The sequence below is a fragment of the Microcebus murinus genome, chromosome 12, assembly GCF_040939455.1.
Source record: "Microcebus murinus isolate Inina chromosome 12, M.murinus_Inina_mat1.0, whole genome shotgun sequence".
Classification (NCBI taxonomy): domain Eukaryota; kingdom Metazoa; phylum Chordata; class Mammalia; order Primates; family Cheirogaleidae; genus Microcebus; species Microcebus murinus.
In genome coordinates this window covers 86,805,894-86,824,292 of record NC_134115.1, presented here as the reverse complement: position 1 = coordinate 86,824,292, position 18,399 = coordinate 86,805,894, and the positions used below count along the sequence as shown (strand labels likewise).

Sequence of the window (18,399 nt, the reverse complement as noted above, 5' to 3'; positions counted from 1 at the left end):
TCTGTCTAGGTAAGTTTCTCTTTTTTAAAAATAAAAATTCAGGCCGGACATAGTGGCTTGTGCCTGTAATTCCAGCACTTTGGGAGGTCAAATGAAAGGAATCTCGTGAGCCCACGAGTTCAAGACCAGCCTGGGCAACATAACAAGACCCTATCTCTACAAAAAATTTAGAAATTAGCTGGACATGGTGGTGTGTAGGCCCAGCTACTCAGGAGGCTGAGGCAGGAGGATCGCTTGAGCCCAGGAGTTTGAGGCTGCAGTGAGCTATGATTGTTTTACTATACTCCAGCCCAGGTGACAGAGGGAGACCCTATCTCTAAAAAACAACAACAACAACAAAACAACAAAAATTCAGATCACTTTGAAATTTGCTTGTCACTCAAGGCTGCCAGGTAGCAGCTCCACCTCCAGCTGCATGCCTCCTGCCAGGAAAGGACAAGAAAGAACAAAGAGAAAGGAAGGAAAGCTGCTTGAGTCAGGAAAACAAAATCTTTCCCAGAAATCTCTAGCAGATATGGGTTTTTATCTTCAGGCCAGAATTGTGTGGCAAGGCCACCCCATTTGCAAAAGATTTGGGGAAGGACCTTGCTGCGTACAAGTATATGCTGTTCTCCCCAAGCCTTCTGCGTCAGGGTAGGTTGGCCCTTCCGCAGCCCTAGAGGGTGAATCCTGTTTGGTCTAAGACAATCAAGAGGGTCCTATTCCCTTCACAATGACGAGTCAGCCATTTGCTTGTGTGATTTTAGGAGAAGTCAGCTGGGAAGCAAATGGGAAGACTTTCCCCAGTCAATGTTCTGAATAAAACTTTTTTTTCAGCTAAAAAAAAAAAAATTCAGATCATACAATGGTTTCTCAATCATGAACATATTCCATGTCAGGAACGACCTACCCTCCAAGTGCCAAGTGCCAGTATATGACTGTTCCCTGGTTTATTTCCATAATATTATTACTATGCTGCAAAAATATTAAAAATGGTTAGGGACTGAATAATTTGCATCATCTTTTTGCTTATCTGCAATTTCTATCTATGTACAATAAACATTCATTACGTGCATAATTAAAATGAAAATTTTCAAATTTAACAAAAAAACAAACGAGAATCCTCCCCACAGACTCGCTCTCCCCCGGAGCCCCCCTGCGGGTCTTGCTGTTCTCAGCACTCTCCGTTCTCACTTCCTCCATTCCTGAGGAGCTGGGACTGCAGGCGTGCACCACCACGCCAGGCTAACTTTTTAAAAATTTCTTTGTAGCGATGGCGTCTTTTAATGTTGCCCAGGCTGGCCTCAAGCGCTCCTCCTGCCTCGGCCTCCCAAAGTGCAGGAATCACAGGTGTGAGCCATGGTGCCCGGCTTTTATTTAACCAGTGGAGTGGGAAGGATTTTGAGGGTGGGAATGTCTGACGGGGAACAGCGCTTGTGCTGGGCTGATGAGTGGCCCCAAATCCATCCAGATCCTAACCCCTCTCACCTGTGAGATTCACCTTACGTGGTAAAGGGCACTGGTATTAGCAGATGGATGTAGTTAATGGTCTTGAGCGGGGGAGGTCATCCAGGTGGGCCCTGACTGTGATCACAGCATCCTAAGAGGCAGGCAGGGGGAGACCCTGGCGGGAGTTGATTTCAGCTGATCCTAATTGACCGCACGCACAGATAGTAAGTGAGGCGTGAGGACGGAAGCTCTGGGGCTGCAGGTGCCAGGAAGGGACCCGAGCCTAGGTGTGCGGATGCCTCCCGAGGCCAGAGGTGGCAAGGAGCCAGACTCTCCTGAGAGCCTCTGGCAGGAACCAGCCCTGCTGTCACCTGGTTTCAGCCCAGTGAAACCGACTGGACTTCGGCCTCCAAGACTGTAAGAGACATTTGTGTTGCATTAAGTCACCAGGCTTGTGGTTACTGGCAGCAGCTGCCCCGGGACAGTGGTACAAATGACTTAAGCCCAGTATAGGAGGGAAGAGAGGTGGCTGCAGGGGGCTTGGTGACCTGGGCAAGTTCCCAGATTTCTGTCCCCAGTCTGTCTGTCAGTTTCCTCCTCTGTAAGATGAGAGGCCGGGGGTTGGGCTCTTGTGTTCAGCCAGGGGCGCCCGCACTGGCTAGCGTGGGTGGGTCGCTTCCTCTCGTGTCAGCCTCCACTGCCGTGGAGATGATGGCTTCCCTGGGCCAAGGGGCTGTGCTGATGGGCGGTGGCACATGGCCCAGAGAGCCTGTCTCCTTGTGGCTGTTCCCAGCCAGCCCCCTTGTTCTGAGAAGCCCAGAGCGGAAGGCCTAGGTTTATCTTGCCCCTGGGGACTGGGGCAGGCCTCAGGCCCTCTCTGGCCTCAGTTTACTCATGTGCAGGATGGGGCACTATTCCTGGTTCCTCTGTCCGCCCCATGTCCCTCCCCAGCCCCTCCCGGGGAGCCCAGCCACGCAGGCTGCTCCTGCTGCCTCTCGGCCCTAGGCCCTGGAGGGCAGATACCAAGGTCCAGGCCTGGGCAGCCGGGCCGGCACACGCCCCTCCTCTCGCCGCCTTTCCCCTACATTCCAGCCCGCTCAGACCGGCCAGATCTGGACTGCAGGCAGCCCAGCCTTGAGCCCAGGTTGAGAACAGGGCCTGAGTCAACAGAGCTGGTTTGGACCTCGGTTTAACATTTATTTACCCTTCGCATGAACGAGGACACAAGTCCCTTCCCCCCTGGGCTGTAGGGAAGGTATGGCCTCCCTCTTGCTGGGGAGGAAGCTGAGGCTCAGAGAGGAGAAAACCTGCCCGGGATCACCACCGGGATCAGGGTTCAGGCACAGGCCTGCCCAACATCTCCCAGTTCTGGGTGGCCTCCTAGCCCCAGGGAGGCAGCCAGGGACCAGGTGCCACCTTCCTGGGGCCAGGTGAGTGGTGCCTGTCCCTTGGGCATGTCTAGCTTGGTGAAGGTCCCACCGGTGGGCTGGTGTGGGCAGTGGCTCCCTGCCTCCCAGCAGAGCCAGCCCCATGTTCACCCCCATGCTGGCAGCATGCCAGTCAGGGGCCACCCACCTGCACCCCAGCCCTGTCACCAGCTCACAGGGAGGCCTGGGCAAGCCCCTTCCCCTCCTGGAGCCTCAGTTTCCTCATCTGTAAAGTGGGCACGTGGCAGTAGCCGCCCCTCCCAGAGCTGCTGAAGCCAAGGGCCTGCTTGTGCAGTGCCCCAGCGTCGGGAAGGACCCCATAGACTGCGCAGTTCAGGCGGCTCCAGGCTGGCTTCAGATTTCCTCTCGGATGCCCGAGACCGGAGGCCAGCGAGGACAAAGGGCGGTCACCCTGTGCAGTGGGTCCTGGAGGACGGAGGCTGCTGGGGGGCGAAACTGTTAGTGAAGGACCAGCTGTCCCATTTCCTGCCTCATTTCCACTTCCCAACAGCCCTCCCGGGCGAGCCTTGCTCTCCTCATCTAAGGGCTAAGCAGACAGGCTCAGAGAGGTATCGTGACTTGCCTAGGGTCACACAGCCCTGATATGTGGAACTCTTTCCACGGTCCTTGTGTCTGTCGGTCTGGCAAGTTCCCTGCAGCTGCCCTGCCGGCCCCTCCGCAGGACTCTAGCTGCAAACTCTGACCAAGGGGAATTCATCCCAACCAGGGGCCCAGAGGGACATCTGGAGCTACCCATGCGTTTGCTCCCTGCGGCTGCTGTAGCGGATTAGCCCAAACTCTAATTTATTATCAGTCCTGGAGGTCAGATGTCTGACATGGGTCTCATGGGGCTAAAATCAAGGTGTCAGCAGGGCTGTCCTTTTGGAGGCCCCGGAGGACTCTGTTTCCCTGCCTTTCAGAGGCTGCCATGCTTGCGGCCCAGCAAGGTGGTGTGGGACGTCCCCAGGCCGTCTCGCTGGCTCCCCTGTTCCCTCTTCCACACTGACGTCCCTGTGGCCACACTGGGCCCACCTGGATGGCCCGGGATACTTTCCGTTTCAGGGTCAGCTGGTCAGCCAGCTGTGGAGGTAGCCACAGGGAGGGTTGCTGGGGAGGCTCCGCTTCAAACCCCGAAGCTGACCTCCTCCCAGCTGGATGGAACTGAGGACAGGCCCAGGCTGGGGACACCCTCGCCCAGAGGCGACCATCGTTGCAGTGTTGCTTCTCCAGATAGCTGACGGTACTGAGCCTTTTCACGTTTATTGACCAGTCCCCATCTTCCTTTGTGAACTGCCCGTGGTTAATCGGGTTGTCCTCTCGAGTTATAGGAGTTACCATGTGCTGGATACGGATCCTACCAGATTATATACTTAACGTCTGTTATATACTGTACTGTAAAGATTTTCTCCCAGGCCATGGCCTATGCGTTAGAGGGTTTTGAGTGACATGAACCAGACTTGGGTTTTCGAAGGGTCACTCAGGCTTAGTGTGCGAGGGGAGAAGGAGAGACAAGTGTGGGATGTTTTGCAATCGTCCGGATAAGAAATGACTGTCTTCGAGCAGGTGGCAGGAGTGGAGGTTGTAAGTGGTCGGATTGCAGATGATATTTTGCAGAGCGAGCTGACAGGGCTTGCTGGTGGACTGACTGAAATAAGCGGGAAGTGCGGAGTCCAGGATGACTCCCAGGCTTCTGGCTCAAGTTCCTAGAAGCAAGGGGTTGCCATTTGCTGGGATGAGGAAAAGGGAGGAGATTTGGGAGGAAAACCTAAGATGCTTGTTAGCTGTTTAAGTGGAGATGTGGAGTCTGTAGTTGGATTAGTGGATCTGGAGTCAGTTTAAGTATAAAACAAGGTACATATAGATGCTGAGAGTAATCTTCAGGGAAATGCAGTCACTTGGAGTGTAGGTGAAGAGGAGGGTCTGAGGCCACAGAGGGACAGCCAGCAGGGTGGAGAGAGGCCCTGCAGTGTCCCCGTAAAGATGGTGCTTCCACGGAGGGAGGGATGGCCCTGCCCAAGATGGGCTGAGTCATGACCACCCGGCAGGGCAACTTGGGGCACTGATGAGAACACCCCAAATCTAACAACCACTAATGAGGGTGGGCTGCCCAGGCTTCAGAGGAAAAAAATGGATTCATTTTCTGGCTTACAAATGCCCCCAAACCTCCCAAGCCCAGATAAGAAAAATCTTGGCTCCATCAGCTTTGAAACTTTATTAGAAGGCTGTTTTAAATGATAACTTCCAATTCTTTAATTTGCTTTTTGACAAATTCCAGTTATAACTATATATATTTATATATAACAGTTTTTGCATTGGTCTGTGCGTCCTGTGGCAGTTCCCGTCAGGCCATGCTGGCAGCATGCTGTGAAGGTGACCAGCATTACTGAGGGAAGGGTGGGGTGGAGCTGGCTCCTACCCTCCTCCAGCCCCCCAAAACTCACAGCGAGAGGCACCTCACTGCCTTGTCATTCAAAGAGGCTGAAATAAAGAAATCCTCCCAGTCCAGGAAACTGGACTTCTGCCAGCAGTGCTGAGGTTTCTCCCACTGTCCCGCCCCATCACCCAGGTTCCTGAGGCTCCCTGGGGGCAGGCGCTGCACTGCCCTGGCCAAAGGACCTGCCTTTCCTTCTGTCTCTAGTCCCGAAAGGAATTTCTTTGGACATGACATTGAGCCTGGGCAGTGGGAAGGGTCCCTCCCAAGACCCCTTCTCCTTTCCCTGCCCCCCACCCAGCGGCGTGGGAAGGTACAATCAACCATGAACATAAATATGAATAAAAAATGAACTTGAAAATGACAGGCTATTAAACAAATCTATAAAAATAGTTAGGACATAACTCTGTTCAAATAAATACAAAATAAATAGGCTCCAAGCAGAGTGACATGTCACATAAGTGGAATGTGAGGCTGGTCCCACTTTGCCCCAAGGGGATTAGACACAAGTCCCCAGGGGCATCGGAAGCAGACTTTAATGCAGTCAGCTGAACAACCTGATCTGCTCTTCCCTCCAGAAGCACAGAACTTGTGGATCTGTCCAGCATGTCTGTGCGAACAAAACCCTTTTCCCAACGATACATAATTAAGGCCTTCAACACCTTTCTCTCTCTCTCAGCAGGGCATGCAGACGCTCCGCCCTTCACTCTAAAACATGATCTCCACTGCCCTCGTGCCACAGCGTGGGGCCGGTCCTGACACAGTCCAGCCCAGCTCAGAGCACCAAGAGGCCCCAAGCTGGGAGCCCGCCGCATGCACACGTGCTCCTAGCGCTCAGCTGCTGGCGAGCTCGGTAGCCAACAGCAGGACTCAGGTGGAGGGTGGGCACAGAAACCAGACCCTTTTCTTCCCCGGCCCAGCCGAGTCAGTGTTAACCCTGTCGGTTGGGAGTCAGACTGGCCTCACCTCTCACCACGGACTGCGGGGGAGGGCTGGGGAGGGCGCGGCCGTGAGCCCTCCTCCCACTGCACTTGCAGAGAGGAAGGAAGCAGAGGGGCGCGGGGCCTTCAGCCCACGTCTGGCTGCAAGGACAAGATGGAAAAACTAACTTGGCCTCCAAGCTCACTCTTTGGCAGGCACTGTAGGAGATGTCCTGTCCCCAGGTGTGTAAGCATGGATCCTGCTGACCCCGGACCCTGAGAAATGCCCATGGGTCTTCTCTGGATCCTACGGAAGGGTCCACCAGGGTCAGCAGGACAAGCCCATGGACCTGCCAGCTCTCCCCACCCCTCCCCATGGGCTCGTCCCAGGGTTTTCACAGCTTGGCGCAAGTCAGCGTAGTGTTGGCGCATTCATAGAATGAGGTGGCTGCACATCCCGGGTGCAGCCGGGATCGGTGAGTCTGCCGGTGCGGCTGTGCGCCCGTCACCGCGACTGCACACCCAGGGTGATCTTCAGGTTCTCGTACACCACATAGCTGATGCTCACGGCTGGGATGACCTTCATGAAGTTGGGGGCCAGCCCCCGGTACAGCCCGAAGGCCCCCTCAGTCCGCAGGATCTGTCTGAAGAGGCTGCTCATGGTCACCTGTGGAGCGCCCTCGACGGAGGCTGTGGGAGAGGCCCCCTGTCAGATGCTGTCCCCACCTCCCGACCCCCCACCGCACCTGGAGACAGGCTCCTGGGAATGGCCCGGACCGGCCTTACCTTGTGCCTGCATCCGGGTCCTAACCAGGGCCAGCGGGTAGCTGGCCAGCTGGCCACAGGTGCTGGATATGGTGCCACAGGCGAGGAGCACAAACACGCCGGGGTCTGCACTGTTCACTGCGTAGCGCTGCAGCCAGGCATTCTTGAGCGTCTAGACAGGAAGGGGGTGCAGGCATGAGCCCCAGGGAGAGCTGGGGAGGCAGTGAGACTGGGGTGGGGCAGTTACTGATCCCTGAGGCCACTGTAAGCTGAGTGTGTGGCCTGGCTTGGGCTTTGCTGAGCTCCTGGCCTGCCTGCCCTTGTTTCGGCTGTCTCTGGGATCCCTGGATATGACAGGGCGCTTTCCCACACAGAACACCTGACTTCTGTGTTCTGTCTGGAGTCTGCTGGGGGCCCATGAACCCCCGAGGGCCACATGCTCTGGGGATCTGCCTGCTGAGCTCCAGAGGTGCAGACCCTGGCGGGCTCACCGGAGCTGTGGTGGGGCTGCCGGGGCAGGCAGGGTGGAGGGGAGCCCAGGCAGAGCAGCACTCTTTGATGCTGCTTCCTGTGCCATCAGGGAGGGCGCCAGCGGGCAGGTGTGGGCAGCACAGGGTTTTCTAATTTGCTCAGGGCCTGAGCCCTCCAGGGCCTCACCTCGTAGACCGCTAGGTCAATGCCGGCATAGGGGATGATCCCCAGCATGTTGGGGACATAGCCTTTGTAGAAGGCGGCCACCCCCTCTCTGGCCAGGATCCTCCTGGCACAGTCCAGCATGCCCGAGTACTGGCCTGTCTTCCGCAGGGCCATCCGGGTCTTCAGGACCTACAGAAGGGGAGCGACAGGAAGTGTGAGCACAGCCCACTCCTCAGCCCGGCCCCATGCACACCGCCGCCCCCAGGAAGAAGGTGGCCCCTCACCTCCATCGGGTAGATGCTGCTCTGGGCGATGGCCCCTGCCAAGGACCCTGCTACAAGCCTCTCGTGAATCCTCAGAGTCTCCTGGTCACTACCAACCAGACGCTTGATCTAGAACCGGGAGAAAAACCACCGGATACATCCAGAGACTGGGCACCTGCCCCTGCCCTACCCTTCCTCTTGGAGCCAGTACATTTTGGACAAGACCTGCAATCCCTGGCACATTTTATGCTGCCCAGAAAAGGAAGGAACTGGCCCGAAGTGGAACTGGCGGCAAAGCCAGTGTCAGGCCCAGGTCTCCCACCCCGCCCACTGTCCCCTGGGTAGGATGACTGGCTCAGGTTTCAGGGAGCTCAGCCCAGGGGAAGCCGGTAGCAGCTGCAGACTGGCAGCTCTCCCTGCCAGTGGATGGCTACTCACCTGTTCATAGGCCATGAATTTGATGGCTGACTCAGGGGCGATTTTGAGGACGTTGATGCCGTTGCCCCGCCAGAGTGATTTGGCTCCTCCCTCTCGAATCATCTGGGTGAATCCACCAACGATGCACATGTTGTTGCTGCGGGAGGCATGGACCTGAGGAAGAACAAGCTGGTCAGACACAACCTAGTGGGGCCCGCGGCTGCCATCCTCCTGCCAAGAGCCTCTTCTCACTGGCCAACAGGAAAGGTCTTCCTTCTTGGTGTTCTGCAGATGAACTCAGCATGATGAGACTTAAACATGGCTAAGTTAGGTTCAACTAGATGACCACGCATCTACTATGTGCCAGAATTGTGCTAAACATCTTCACAAGGACTACTTTTTAAAATTAAAAAAATGGATCCAAGGAAAAGCACAGGGTTGTTCCAAAAAAAAAAAAAAAATTGAGCTTTTTATTACAGAAAAATTTCAAACATATTCAAAAGTAGAATTAGGTAATGCACCTCCAGGAACTCACACTCAGCTTCAACAGTGATCAAACCATAGCTGATCTCTATCCCCTGCTGCCCACCCCCTCACTTTACTTTTTATGTATTTATTTTTATAAAGACAGGGTTTGCTCTGTCACCCAGACACTCTATCAACCCAGGCACCGTACCATTTCACCCAGGGCCTACTTTTACTCTCTGCAACATTCTTGGGAATGCTGTTAAAAAAAAAAACACTGATGGCCAGGTGTGGTGGCTCACCCCTGTAATGCTAGCACTTTGGGACACCAAGGCTGGAGGATTGCTTGAGGTAGGTCAGGAGTTTGAGACCAGCCAGAGCAAGAGCGAGACCCCATCTTCACAAAAAAAACCAATTAGAAAAATTAGCTGGGCATGGTGGCACATGAGTGTAGTCCCAACTACTGGGGAGGCTGAGGCAGAAGGATCGATTGAGCCCAGGTGTATAAGGTTGCTGTGAGCTATGATGACGCCACTGCACTCTAGCCCAGAGACAGAGTAAGACCTGGTCTCAACGAACAAAACCAAACCAAACAAAAACCATACACTGATGAGGCAATTGTTCTAGCCCCCGTTTTCATGGATGAAGGGAGGCCCCAGGAGGGCCAAGGGCTGGGGCAGGGTCCAAGCCCAGAGCTCTTTGCCCTGAACCACTCATCTTCCCTGCCTCAGTTCACATGGGTTTCACACCTGTCCACTCTAACCCAGGGCCCAGGGGAAAGGAGGCTGCCTTTTCAGAGCAGGGCTCCTGGCACAAAAAGTACTAGACACAAGCAAGGGGACAGAGTGTGGCGGGTCACTGCTGAGACAGACATCAAAGTCCACCAGAATGTCATCATGTGGGTTGATTTCACAATCTGCCTGACTTCAGCTCAGCTTATCTCTGCCTTGTGGACGTGGATTTGGGTACCTGGCAAAGATGATGGCAATGTGTCCCCCTGGCATCTGGGTCAGGTGAGGATCTGCGCACACCCACCTCCCGCCCCCACCACGGGGCAGGCCCTACCGAGATGTGCTTAAGGAAGTTGGTTCCTGCCTCACCCCAATCTCACTGGCTTCATCTTTCCGGCTTAAGCCCTGTAATGTGACGTCTGGCTTAAGTGCCTCAGATAAAATTAGATCTGCTATGCACAAAAGGTCACCTAGGGTAGATGTAATGATACCCTTGGCTGAGCAATGATTCCAATCTAATTTATTGGGTTAGAAAGGTTTGGGTCCACAGCAGGGCCCCACCTAGGGGAGGGGAAACCAACCAACCAGTGACACCCAAGGCAAAGGCGGACGGTCTGGGGCCTGCTCGCCTGCATACCTGCATGAGCACCTTCAGTCTGTCCAGGGGGGCTGTGCAGGTTCTGGACACAGCCCCCGCCCCGCCTCCTGCCACCAGGTGTCTCCACCACATCCCCGTCTGCCGCTCCTCCACCGTGAACTCATCAGGTACTGTCAGATTCTCGCCCACATCAAAGATCTGTGAGGAAGACCACAAAGATGACACAAGCCTTACTCAGGACACTTGGGCAAGGCTGTCGGCCCCGCTGCCGTCCACCCTCCTGCGCAGCTCCATCCCAGGGCCCACGGGACCGTGAGAGCGCCAAGGACCCTGGGGAGAAAGCTGATGGGGGCCCTTCCCCTTCACTCTGTTAAGGTGGCAAAGCTCTCATCCCTGTTGTGGCCCTGGAGAGGCCACACGGAGTCAGAGGAGAGCACAGCTGGAAGGGATCAGTTATGAAACCGCTCGCCCTTTCCAGCGCTGCCCGGGAGCTCCTGTACGAACAGTTCCCAAGGCCTGGTGGCAAGGCTGAGGGCCAGCTGCACTGAAAGGACCGCGTCAGGGGTGAAAGCTTTGAAACCTGGCATGTAACCAGATCATGCTGGCGAAACGTTATGCAAGGCCTCAGCAAATATGAGGGCCTGCTGCCTGTGTAATACCCTCTCTCAGAGCGGCATCCGGGCTGACTAGAGCCAGGGCTGCTGGCCAGAGATCCAGGTCAGCTGCTCCCAGCCCTGGAGCCGTCCGTGCAATTTCACCCAACCTGGCACTGCAGGAGGCTGATGAGGGGCACCTCTGGCCTCCTCTCCCAGAGTGGACGGTCCAGGGGGATAAGACTGCACACAGTGGGACCTCCACAAGGAGTGGCAGAGAGGGACAACCAAGCTAAAGGGGCTTGGGGGCAGGGAGGTCCATGTAGACCCAGATTTCTGACCATGAAGTCACAGTGGACAGGATGGAAGGGCAGCAAGGGTGCAACTGTGGGGTTGTCCTTTTTGCCAGAGAGATAAATGACACCAAAAAGTAGGGTGGGCGGACACCTGATAGCTCCACTTATGTGCTCTGTATAGAGGAGTTCTTTCCCCATTCCCCTCATTGGGAAGGCTCAGGTGGGCTTTAGGAGCAGCAGCATTAGGAGGGATATTTGAAATGGACCGTGAAGAGCAGGTGGCATGTGGGGACAGAGGGCATTCCTGGCAGGGGGAGCCGGGAGAACATGTGGATGGCTCCCTTGGACTGGCAGGGGAGGGGACAACTGGCTGATGCTGGGCTAAGGGGCCCTGTGAGCCGGGTGGGGAATGTGCGTGGGCCTGGTCCCCACCGTGGAATGCTTCCAGTACAGGATGATCTCAGGGATGTTCTCCACGGGATGCAGGAGGTGGTAGTCTCTCCACTCGTTCCAGTCGATGGTCATCGTGCCATTTTTGTCCATGCTGCAAGACAGCGCAAGGATGCCCATGGGTAAGCAGGCCCTGCTGGCAGCTGCACTTCCCACCGCCAGGCAAGCCAAGGGCAGGCGCCATGGCCACTGAGGAAGCCACAGAAGGCGCCTCTGCCCCTGATGAGAAAGGGCAAGGTGGCTCCACTGCCACTCTGCACAGATACAGAAGTATAATGGCCACAAGAATCCCGTTAGGATCAGGCACAGAGGAGGGAGGCAGTCATTGGGTGACACGGATACTTACTAGGTGACAGGGCCCCAGAAGTGGCCCGTTCGTATTCTGACAGACAGACAAAGGAGGGTGCAGAGGAGAGAGGAGAAACAACACAAGTAAGTGCTGAGAGCAGATGTTAGTGAAGCAAGCACACACCCAAGACGTCGGGGGACAGCACACCACGAGGACGGGCCCCTCCACGGTGAACGACCCCAGGGAGCAGGCGTAGGGGGCTGCTGTCCCTGAGGACCAGCCAGCACCCAGGCTTCAGGGTTTGGAAAGGCTCAGCCAGGAGAGAAAGCAGCTCCTAGGGCTAGTCCGTGCGATCTCCAGCAACCATCCCTCAGCAGGGAGCTATCTTTTGGGGAAGATCTGACTAGAGCATTAACAGCGAGTGGCTAGCCTGGGAAATCCACCTCCGATCAGCCAAGGGGCAATCCCCTCTCCCTTCCTGGACTGGCAGGGGTGTTCCCGGCTGGCCTTTCACCCACTTGAATCCCCCCACTGCAGCTAGTCTTTTTATGGGTCACTGGTGAACGGGCATAATTCCAGGTGATCTGTGATAGTTCAAATGGACGCTGCCTGCAAACCCGGGGTGAGGCTGGCCTCCCAGAGGGGTTACTTATTCATCCTTTCAAACCACGAGAAGGCCACGTTCGAAGCAACTGGGCCAATACAGTGAACACTGGCATCACAGAGCTAGTCTGAGAGCTTCTCTTTTGTTAAACCAACACACGGCCGCCTGAGCACTCACCTCTTGAGAATTTTTTCGGCCTGCTGTTCAGATATCTTGACTCCCAAGTCCCGTAGCGACTGCATGATCTCCTGGGCGTCAATGCGTCCTGCAACGACAAGGGCTCTGAGTGTGAGCTGGGCGCGAGGGAGGCCAAGGCTGGGTCCGCTGGCAGCTCTGGAGGTGACACTTACCATCGTTCTTTTTGTCTAAACTCTTAAACACCAGCCTCAGTTTCTTCTCATGATCTTGGAGATAATGGACAAATTCTTCAAAGTCTAGCTGCCCGTCGAGGTCCTTATCTCCAGCTTGTACAATTTTCTATCAAAAAAAAAAAAAAAAAAGTAAGCTCATGCACCAACCTTTCCTTGTTTCTCGGGGGTGGGCCTTTCCCAGGACACATCTGTGCTAATCTGTGAACACAGGTGGCCCCAATGACCCGGATGCTTCTGTTCTGCTCCCAAAGCTACCATGGTGATTTACTCTGATGCCACAGCCACACTTAAAGCCCTAAGTGCGGGCCAGAAGCCAAGCAAGGGCTGGCCCATCTTGCCTCCCTCACAAGAAAAGAGAAAGCAGCACCGCCGGGGCAGGGGGAGACCGCCAGACAGGCCATAGGGCGGCATGGTGTGTTCTCATTCCCAGTATTCTGAAACCTGCCTCTTGTACAGCCAGAGTCAGCTGCTTGGCACCCTGCTGTGCTGTCCCTGGCACCGGGCCCCAATCCCACAGCTCCTGGCTGAGATGTGGGGATGGCATCAGACCCCAGATGCCATCGGGAACTCTGCAGTTTGCTCTTTTTCTACCTAAAAGTGGTACTGGTCCAAGAACAATTTGGTGGCCAGGGTGAAAATATGGGGCAGAGCTGGACCCTGCCAATGCCTACTTGGCAAAAACTCTGCCAAGGAGCACTCTGGAGGCTGCAGAGGCCACAGGAAACTATTCCTGGGTATGTGTTGATGGCACTACCAGTCGCTGGGAAGCCGCATGATATACCCAATCCCCCTCTCTCGGCCAGTCACCGAAAACCAAGGCAGCTAGACTTAGTAGTCCCTTAGTGACCCAAGAAGGCTTTGAGAGACCCTGTTCCTTGGCCATGAGGTTCCCAGACACTGTACCTGCCTTCAGAGGTGGCTTTAGTTCAATAGCAGTAAGTGGTTTTGGGTACTCAGTAATTGGAGTTTTTCCACAAAAGAGCAAACATTCCCTGAGCACTAGCACCTAGCGTGCTGCAGTTATGCTGAATGCTTTACTTCTAGTGACCTGGTGACTCCTCTCAAATAGCCCCAGGAGATGAGTACTGTCATTCCCTCATTTATAGAGAAGGAAACAGGAATTCAGAGAAGCTGCGGATTTACCCAAGGTCACACAGCTAGGAAAGTGGTGGGCTGGATTCAAGCTGGGCCTGTTGGGCTCCCGAACCTCCTTCCTGCACATCCTGCTGCCACCCTACAGGCTAAGCTCCAGCAGGTGGGGGACAAACCTGAGTCACTCCAACATACCAACACCGTGATTCAAGAGGCCAAAACCCAAACCGAGTATCTCCCAAGGAGAATGGCTGTAGTTTTCCTGTGTTCCCCAATTCTCTTAGCAAGAAATCCATTCACTATCCACAAATCAACATGGTCCCAAAGCCTTCTGAGCCAGTTTGGGTTTGGAAATCAATGGACCGGTGGCTAGCTCATGTTCTCAAAGGATCACAGTCAGTCTCTCTCAGACAACACCCTGAACCACTCAATGGCTCTTTGTGATTCCTCAGCCATGCTGAGGAGGGAGGCCAGGAGAGACACCCATGACATGACATGATCAAAAAGACTAACATGTGAGGTGTGGCTGGAATGTGGGACAGATGCTGGTGTATATTTCATCTGCTATTATGTTTAGCTTCCTGTGGACATTGTGCTCTCATCAAAGAGTGATACAAAGTACCTAAAGGGTGACAACTCCAGATTCTGACTAGAGTGGGAGTAAGTCTTTGTGTCATTGAGGGAGGAGGCACACCTTAAGCATGGAGCTCTCTGGTACCCGGCCAACTGCCACCAGGCAGTCCATGTGCTTTACCGGGACAGGTGCTGTGATACACACAGCCCGAGGATGTGCCTGCTGCAGCTGGTCTCAAAATATTCTCAAAGTACTTGCTTCTGCCTCGAAAGGACCAGAGACTCCTTTCTCGATTTCCTTGGATATGAAAATCTGTCCCCAGTTCACCCATCGGGAGCATCAGGGGACAGCAAAATCTGATGCACAAGGAAGTCAAGACGGCAAGTGATCCCCAGACTCTGCCGTTCAGCTTCCCCATCTTTAGGACGTCACAGTCCCTGCTGCATCCCTGCTCCACAGGGACATGAGAGTCTAGAAGATGGGAAGGCTCCCCTGGCCTCCACACCAGGCTCAGCTCCAGCACCCCCCGGGCACAGTGGCTCCACTCTGGGCTCTCCCCTCGCACACGTTCCTCGCCTCTGCCCCCCAGCAGCAGGAGCATCGCCCCCCAAGTCCCTGCCCAGACCTGTACTTCTCAGGAAATCCCCCATCCCCAGCAAAAGGAGACCCTTTTCCCAGAATCCACCTCCCACAGGTGCCTTCTCTAGAATCCCAGCCTGCCATGGAGGTCACGTGAAAACCAGTCACTCTGGTGACATGCACCTTCAGCTGGCTGGAGCCACATGACGACTGTGTAGAAAAACTCCCACATTTCAGACATTCTTTCCTCTCTGCAGGGGACAGTTCACATGTGCATGCCCCTAACGCCGCTCAGCCATTCACTCAACAAACCCCGGTTAACTTCCTGGCGACGCAGTCACCCCTACACACCTGCTTCCACTGACGGTAGGTGGAGAACTCCTGGGAGGGAATTAAGACACTGAGCTTGAAGATGGACTTCAGCTCGGCGGGAAGCCCCTCGGACTCAAAGTACTGGAACTCAGCTTGGGCCTCCCCGATGAGCGGCATGTACAGGCACAGGCAGAGCATGCTGCTGGACTGCTGGGCGCTCAGCCGCCACTGCCACCAGAGCAAGTTGTGAGAATGCTGCTGGTCCTGGTTAACTCGCACAAAATACGCCACTGGCCACACCTGTCATTGGCTGCTTAAGCCCTGCCCTTTTACTTAATTAAAAACCCCGCCCACTGCAAGTCCCTCCAGCACCAATGAGCACAGACCCCTGAGTAGAAGGCGGTGTCAGGTTGCTCAAGGGGAGAGGTGCAAAGATCAGGACTGACGTCACCCGCTGCCTCCCTGCAGTTAACTCTTCAGAGACAGGCAAGGCACTGTGCCCAAACAAACCTTTCACCCCCTGGCTGCCAACCCCCAAATAAACAAACAGCCTACAGCATGTTGTCATACAAGGTCTCCAAACGCGTCACACAATACAACGGTTTTCCCCCCTTAGTAAATCATTCCCAACGGAAAAATCAGTGGATGGAGAGAGACTGAACCAGTGCCCACTGAAGACAGGCTGAGGACAGGAGCCAGGTCCAGTTATCCTGGAAAGAGGACCCTACCTTGGGCCCAGGAGGGGAGCTGGGGGTGCAGACTGCTGTCCTGGCCACACATGGCTTTCTAGGCATGGTCCTGGCTGCTCCTGCTCTGGGGAACCCCCAGCCCTCCACAACCCACATGTACTTAGTGCTTTGAAACCTCTCCCGGGCCACTCTGCCACGTAAGCACCTAGGAACCAACTCATTCCCCTGCAGTCTTCACCTGGGGGTCCAGAAACGCCCAGGAGCTGATATGACAGGGTGGGAAGACGACACAGTAGAGGCTAAAGGTCTCTGTGCTGGGGGACTCAGGAGAGGCATCAATCTGGGGTCTGCAGAGGCCTCACCTAAGACCCACAGTCTTCAATGCCCACATCCACTTGAGAGCTCAGTTTAGTCATAGCTTCCTGGCCTAGAACTTTGCTGTTTAAAACAAACTTTTAAAATGTAAATTAATTAAAAGGAAATGAAATTACAAACTCAGTTCCTCAGTGGTGTGGCCACTTTGCAAGTGCTCTATGGCCACACATGGTCACTGAGCATTTCCACGATCACAGAAACCTCTATGGGGCACTGCAGCTCTAGAATAGCCCTGTTAGGTGTGGACAAGAGCAAATCTCAGGTCCTAGAAAGACGTGAACATTACTAGGAGATCCTGTGCAGGCCGCCTGCGTTCTCTGCCTCATTCCTTCCCCACAGATCCGTGCTGCGGAGGAAGAGACCACGTCACCTCGTTCCTTCCACAGCGCCTCTTCCTAATATAGACTAAATCTTCACACTCCCAGGAGGGATAAAAATGGGTGGTTATCATTTGGGGATCAGCAAAATTACAAGGACTTTTTTTCTTTCAGACAGAATCTCAATCTGCTACCCAGGCTAGAGTGCTATGGCGTCAGCCTAGCTCACAGCAACCTCAAACTCCTGGGCTCAAGAGATCCTTCTGCGTCAGCCTCCTGAGTAGTTGGGACTACAGGCATGCGCCACCATGCCTGGCTAATTTTTCTACATATTTTTAGTTGTCCAGCTAATTTCTTTCTATTTTTAGTAGAGACGAGGTCTGGAACTCCTGAGCTCAAACAATCCACCCGCCTCGGCCTCCCAGAGTGCTAGGATTAGAGGCATGATCCACCTAGAAGGACTTCTTAATTCACTAAAAAGCCTTTTGTTACCTCGTAAAGAGGATGTTAAAAGGGTTGAAGCTTATGTACAACATTATGGAACAGGAATTATAACAAGTGATATGACATTTTGGCCCTTCTAAAAAATTTGATGATGTGTCTGTAAAAGCAGGTCTTGGACAACACTGGAGGCAGGTCTGCTGGGGCGGCTCCGGATTACCCAAGCAGGCCCTGCTCAGCCTCCGCTAAATCCAAGATACTCAGCTGTCTCCTAAGCTGCCCAATCCAGAATGTTCTGCTTTGGAGCTATTTTAACACACATCTTATCTCTACTATTGGGGTCCTTGAAGGCAGAAGGCTGTTGCTACAAACCTTTGGACCTCTTTGCCTGGAACTAACCTCTTGCTTTGATTACAGAAGGTGTTTATTTATTTATTTATTTTATTTTTTTGAGACAGAGTCTCACTTTGTTGCTCAGGCTAGAGTGAGTGCCACGGCATCAGCCTAGCTCACAGCAACCTCAAACTCCTGGGCTCAAGCAATCCTTCTGCCTCAGCCTCCCGAGCAGCTGGGACTACAGGCATGCGCCACCATGCCTGGCTAATTTTTTGTATATATATATTTTTAGTTGGTCAATTAGTTTCTTTCTATTTTTAGTAGAGACGGGTCTCGCTCAGGCTGGTTTCGAACTACTGACCTTGAGCAATCCGCCCGCCTTGGTGTCCCAGAGTGCTAGGATTACAGGCGTCGCCTGGCCTACAGAAGGTGTTTTACGAGCAGCTTCCAAATTAGGAATTGTCACAGCTGGCCTCAAAGCCTAAGGAACGCAAACATGACCATGCTCGATGAAGGCCTGTTTTTCTGAGCAACTGCAGATAGAGTTATCAGGGCATATCATCCAACTGAACAAGATATATTTTAAAGGAGGCTCATATTTATAAAGAAAAGAATTTAAAATGCTGGCTTTCCTTTGTTAAATTATTCATGGTTGCCACTGAAACTAAAATAACACAGATCTATTGAAGCATCTCATTTTAGTGATGACTGTAGTCATTCTAATTCAAAATAGCAAATATTTTGGCTGATTATTCAATTAGGGATTTTGTTTCCTAATAAAAGCATATTTTTCAAATAATTTTGGTAAATATAACTGTAACATTGAGTTGTATAATGTATTTATGAAACAAATCTGAGAAGAGGCTTGAAAACAATGCCAAAATGAAACTTATACCCTATATTTTAAGGAGAAATTATTAAAGATTATCAAATAGGAACAGGTGTTTTTAGAAAAAAAGAATGGAATCTCCTTGATTATAATAAAGCTCTTCACAGATCC

The 18,399-nt window shown here is 53.6% G+C and overlaps 1 protein-coding gene across 6 annotated transcripts in view; it reads right to left on the bottom strand.

Annotated features, from left to right (window-relative positions):
• Positions 1–5,052: 5,052 nt before the first annotated feature.
• The window catches only part of SLC25A25 (solute carrier family 25 member 25), a 36,263-nt gene continuing 22,916 nt past the window's right edge, over positions 5,053–18,399 (bottom strand). For 2 of the 6 annotated variants that reach the window (XM_012772050.2, XM_012772053.3), the window contains exons 2-11: positions 12,664–12,790; positions 12,491–12,578; positions 11,767–11,802; positions 11,403–11,514; positions 10,121–10,279; positions 8,309–8,461; positions 7,892–7,999; positions 7,629–7,796; positions 6,993–7,143; positions 5,053–6,896 (exon numbers count right to left, since the gene is read on the bottom strand). In XM_012772050.2, coding sequence (XP_012627504.1) covers positions 6,712–6,896; positions 6,993–7,143; positions 7,629–7,796; positions 7,892–7,999; positions 8,309–8,461; positions 10,121–10,279; positions 11,403–11,514; positions 11,767–11,802; positions 12,491–12,578; positions 12,664–12,790 — 1,287 coding nt within the window. In that variant the 3' untranslated portion in view covers positions 5,053–6,711. Of the gene's footprint in view, positions 6,897–6,992; positions 7,144–7,628; positions 7,797–7,891; positions 8,000–8,308; positions 8,462–10,120; positions 10,280–11,402; positions 11,515–11,766; positions 11,803–12,490; positions 12,579–12,663; positions 12,791–15,280; positions 15,655–18,399 lie in introns of those variants that run through there. The other 4 variants (XM_012772052.2, XM_012772054.3, XM_012772055.3 and 1 more) reach the window with 3 other exon arrangements.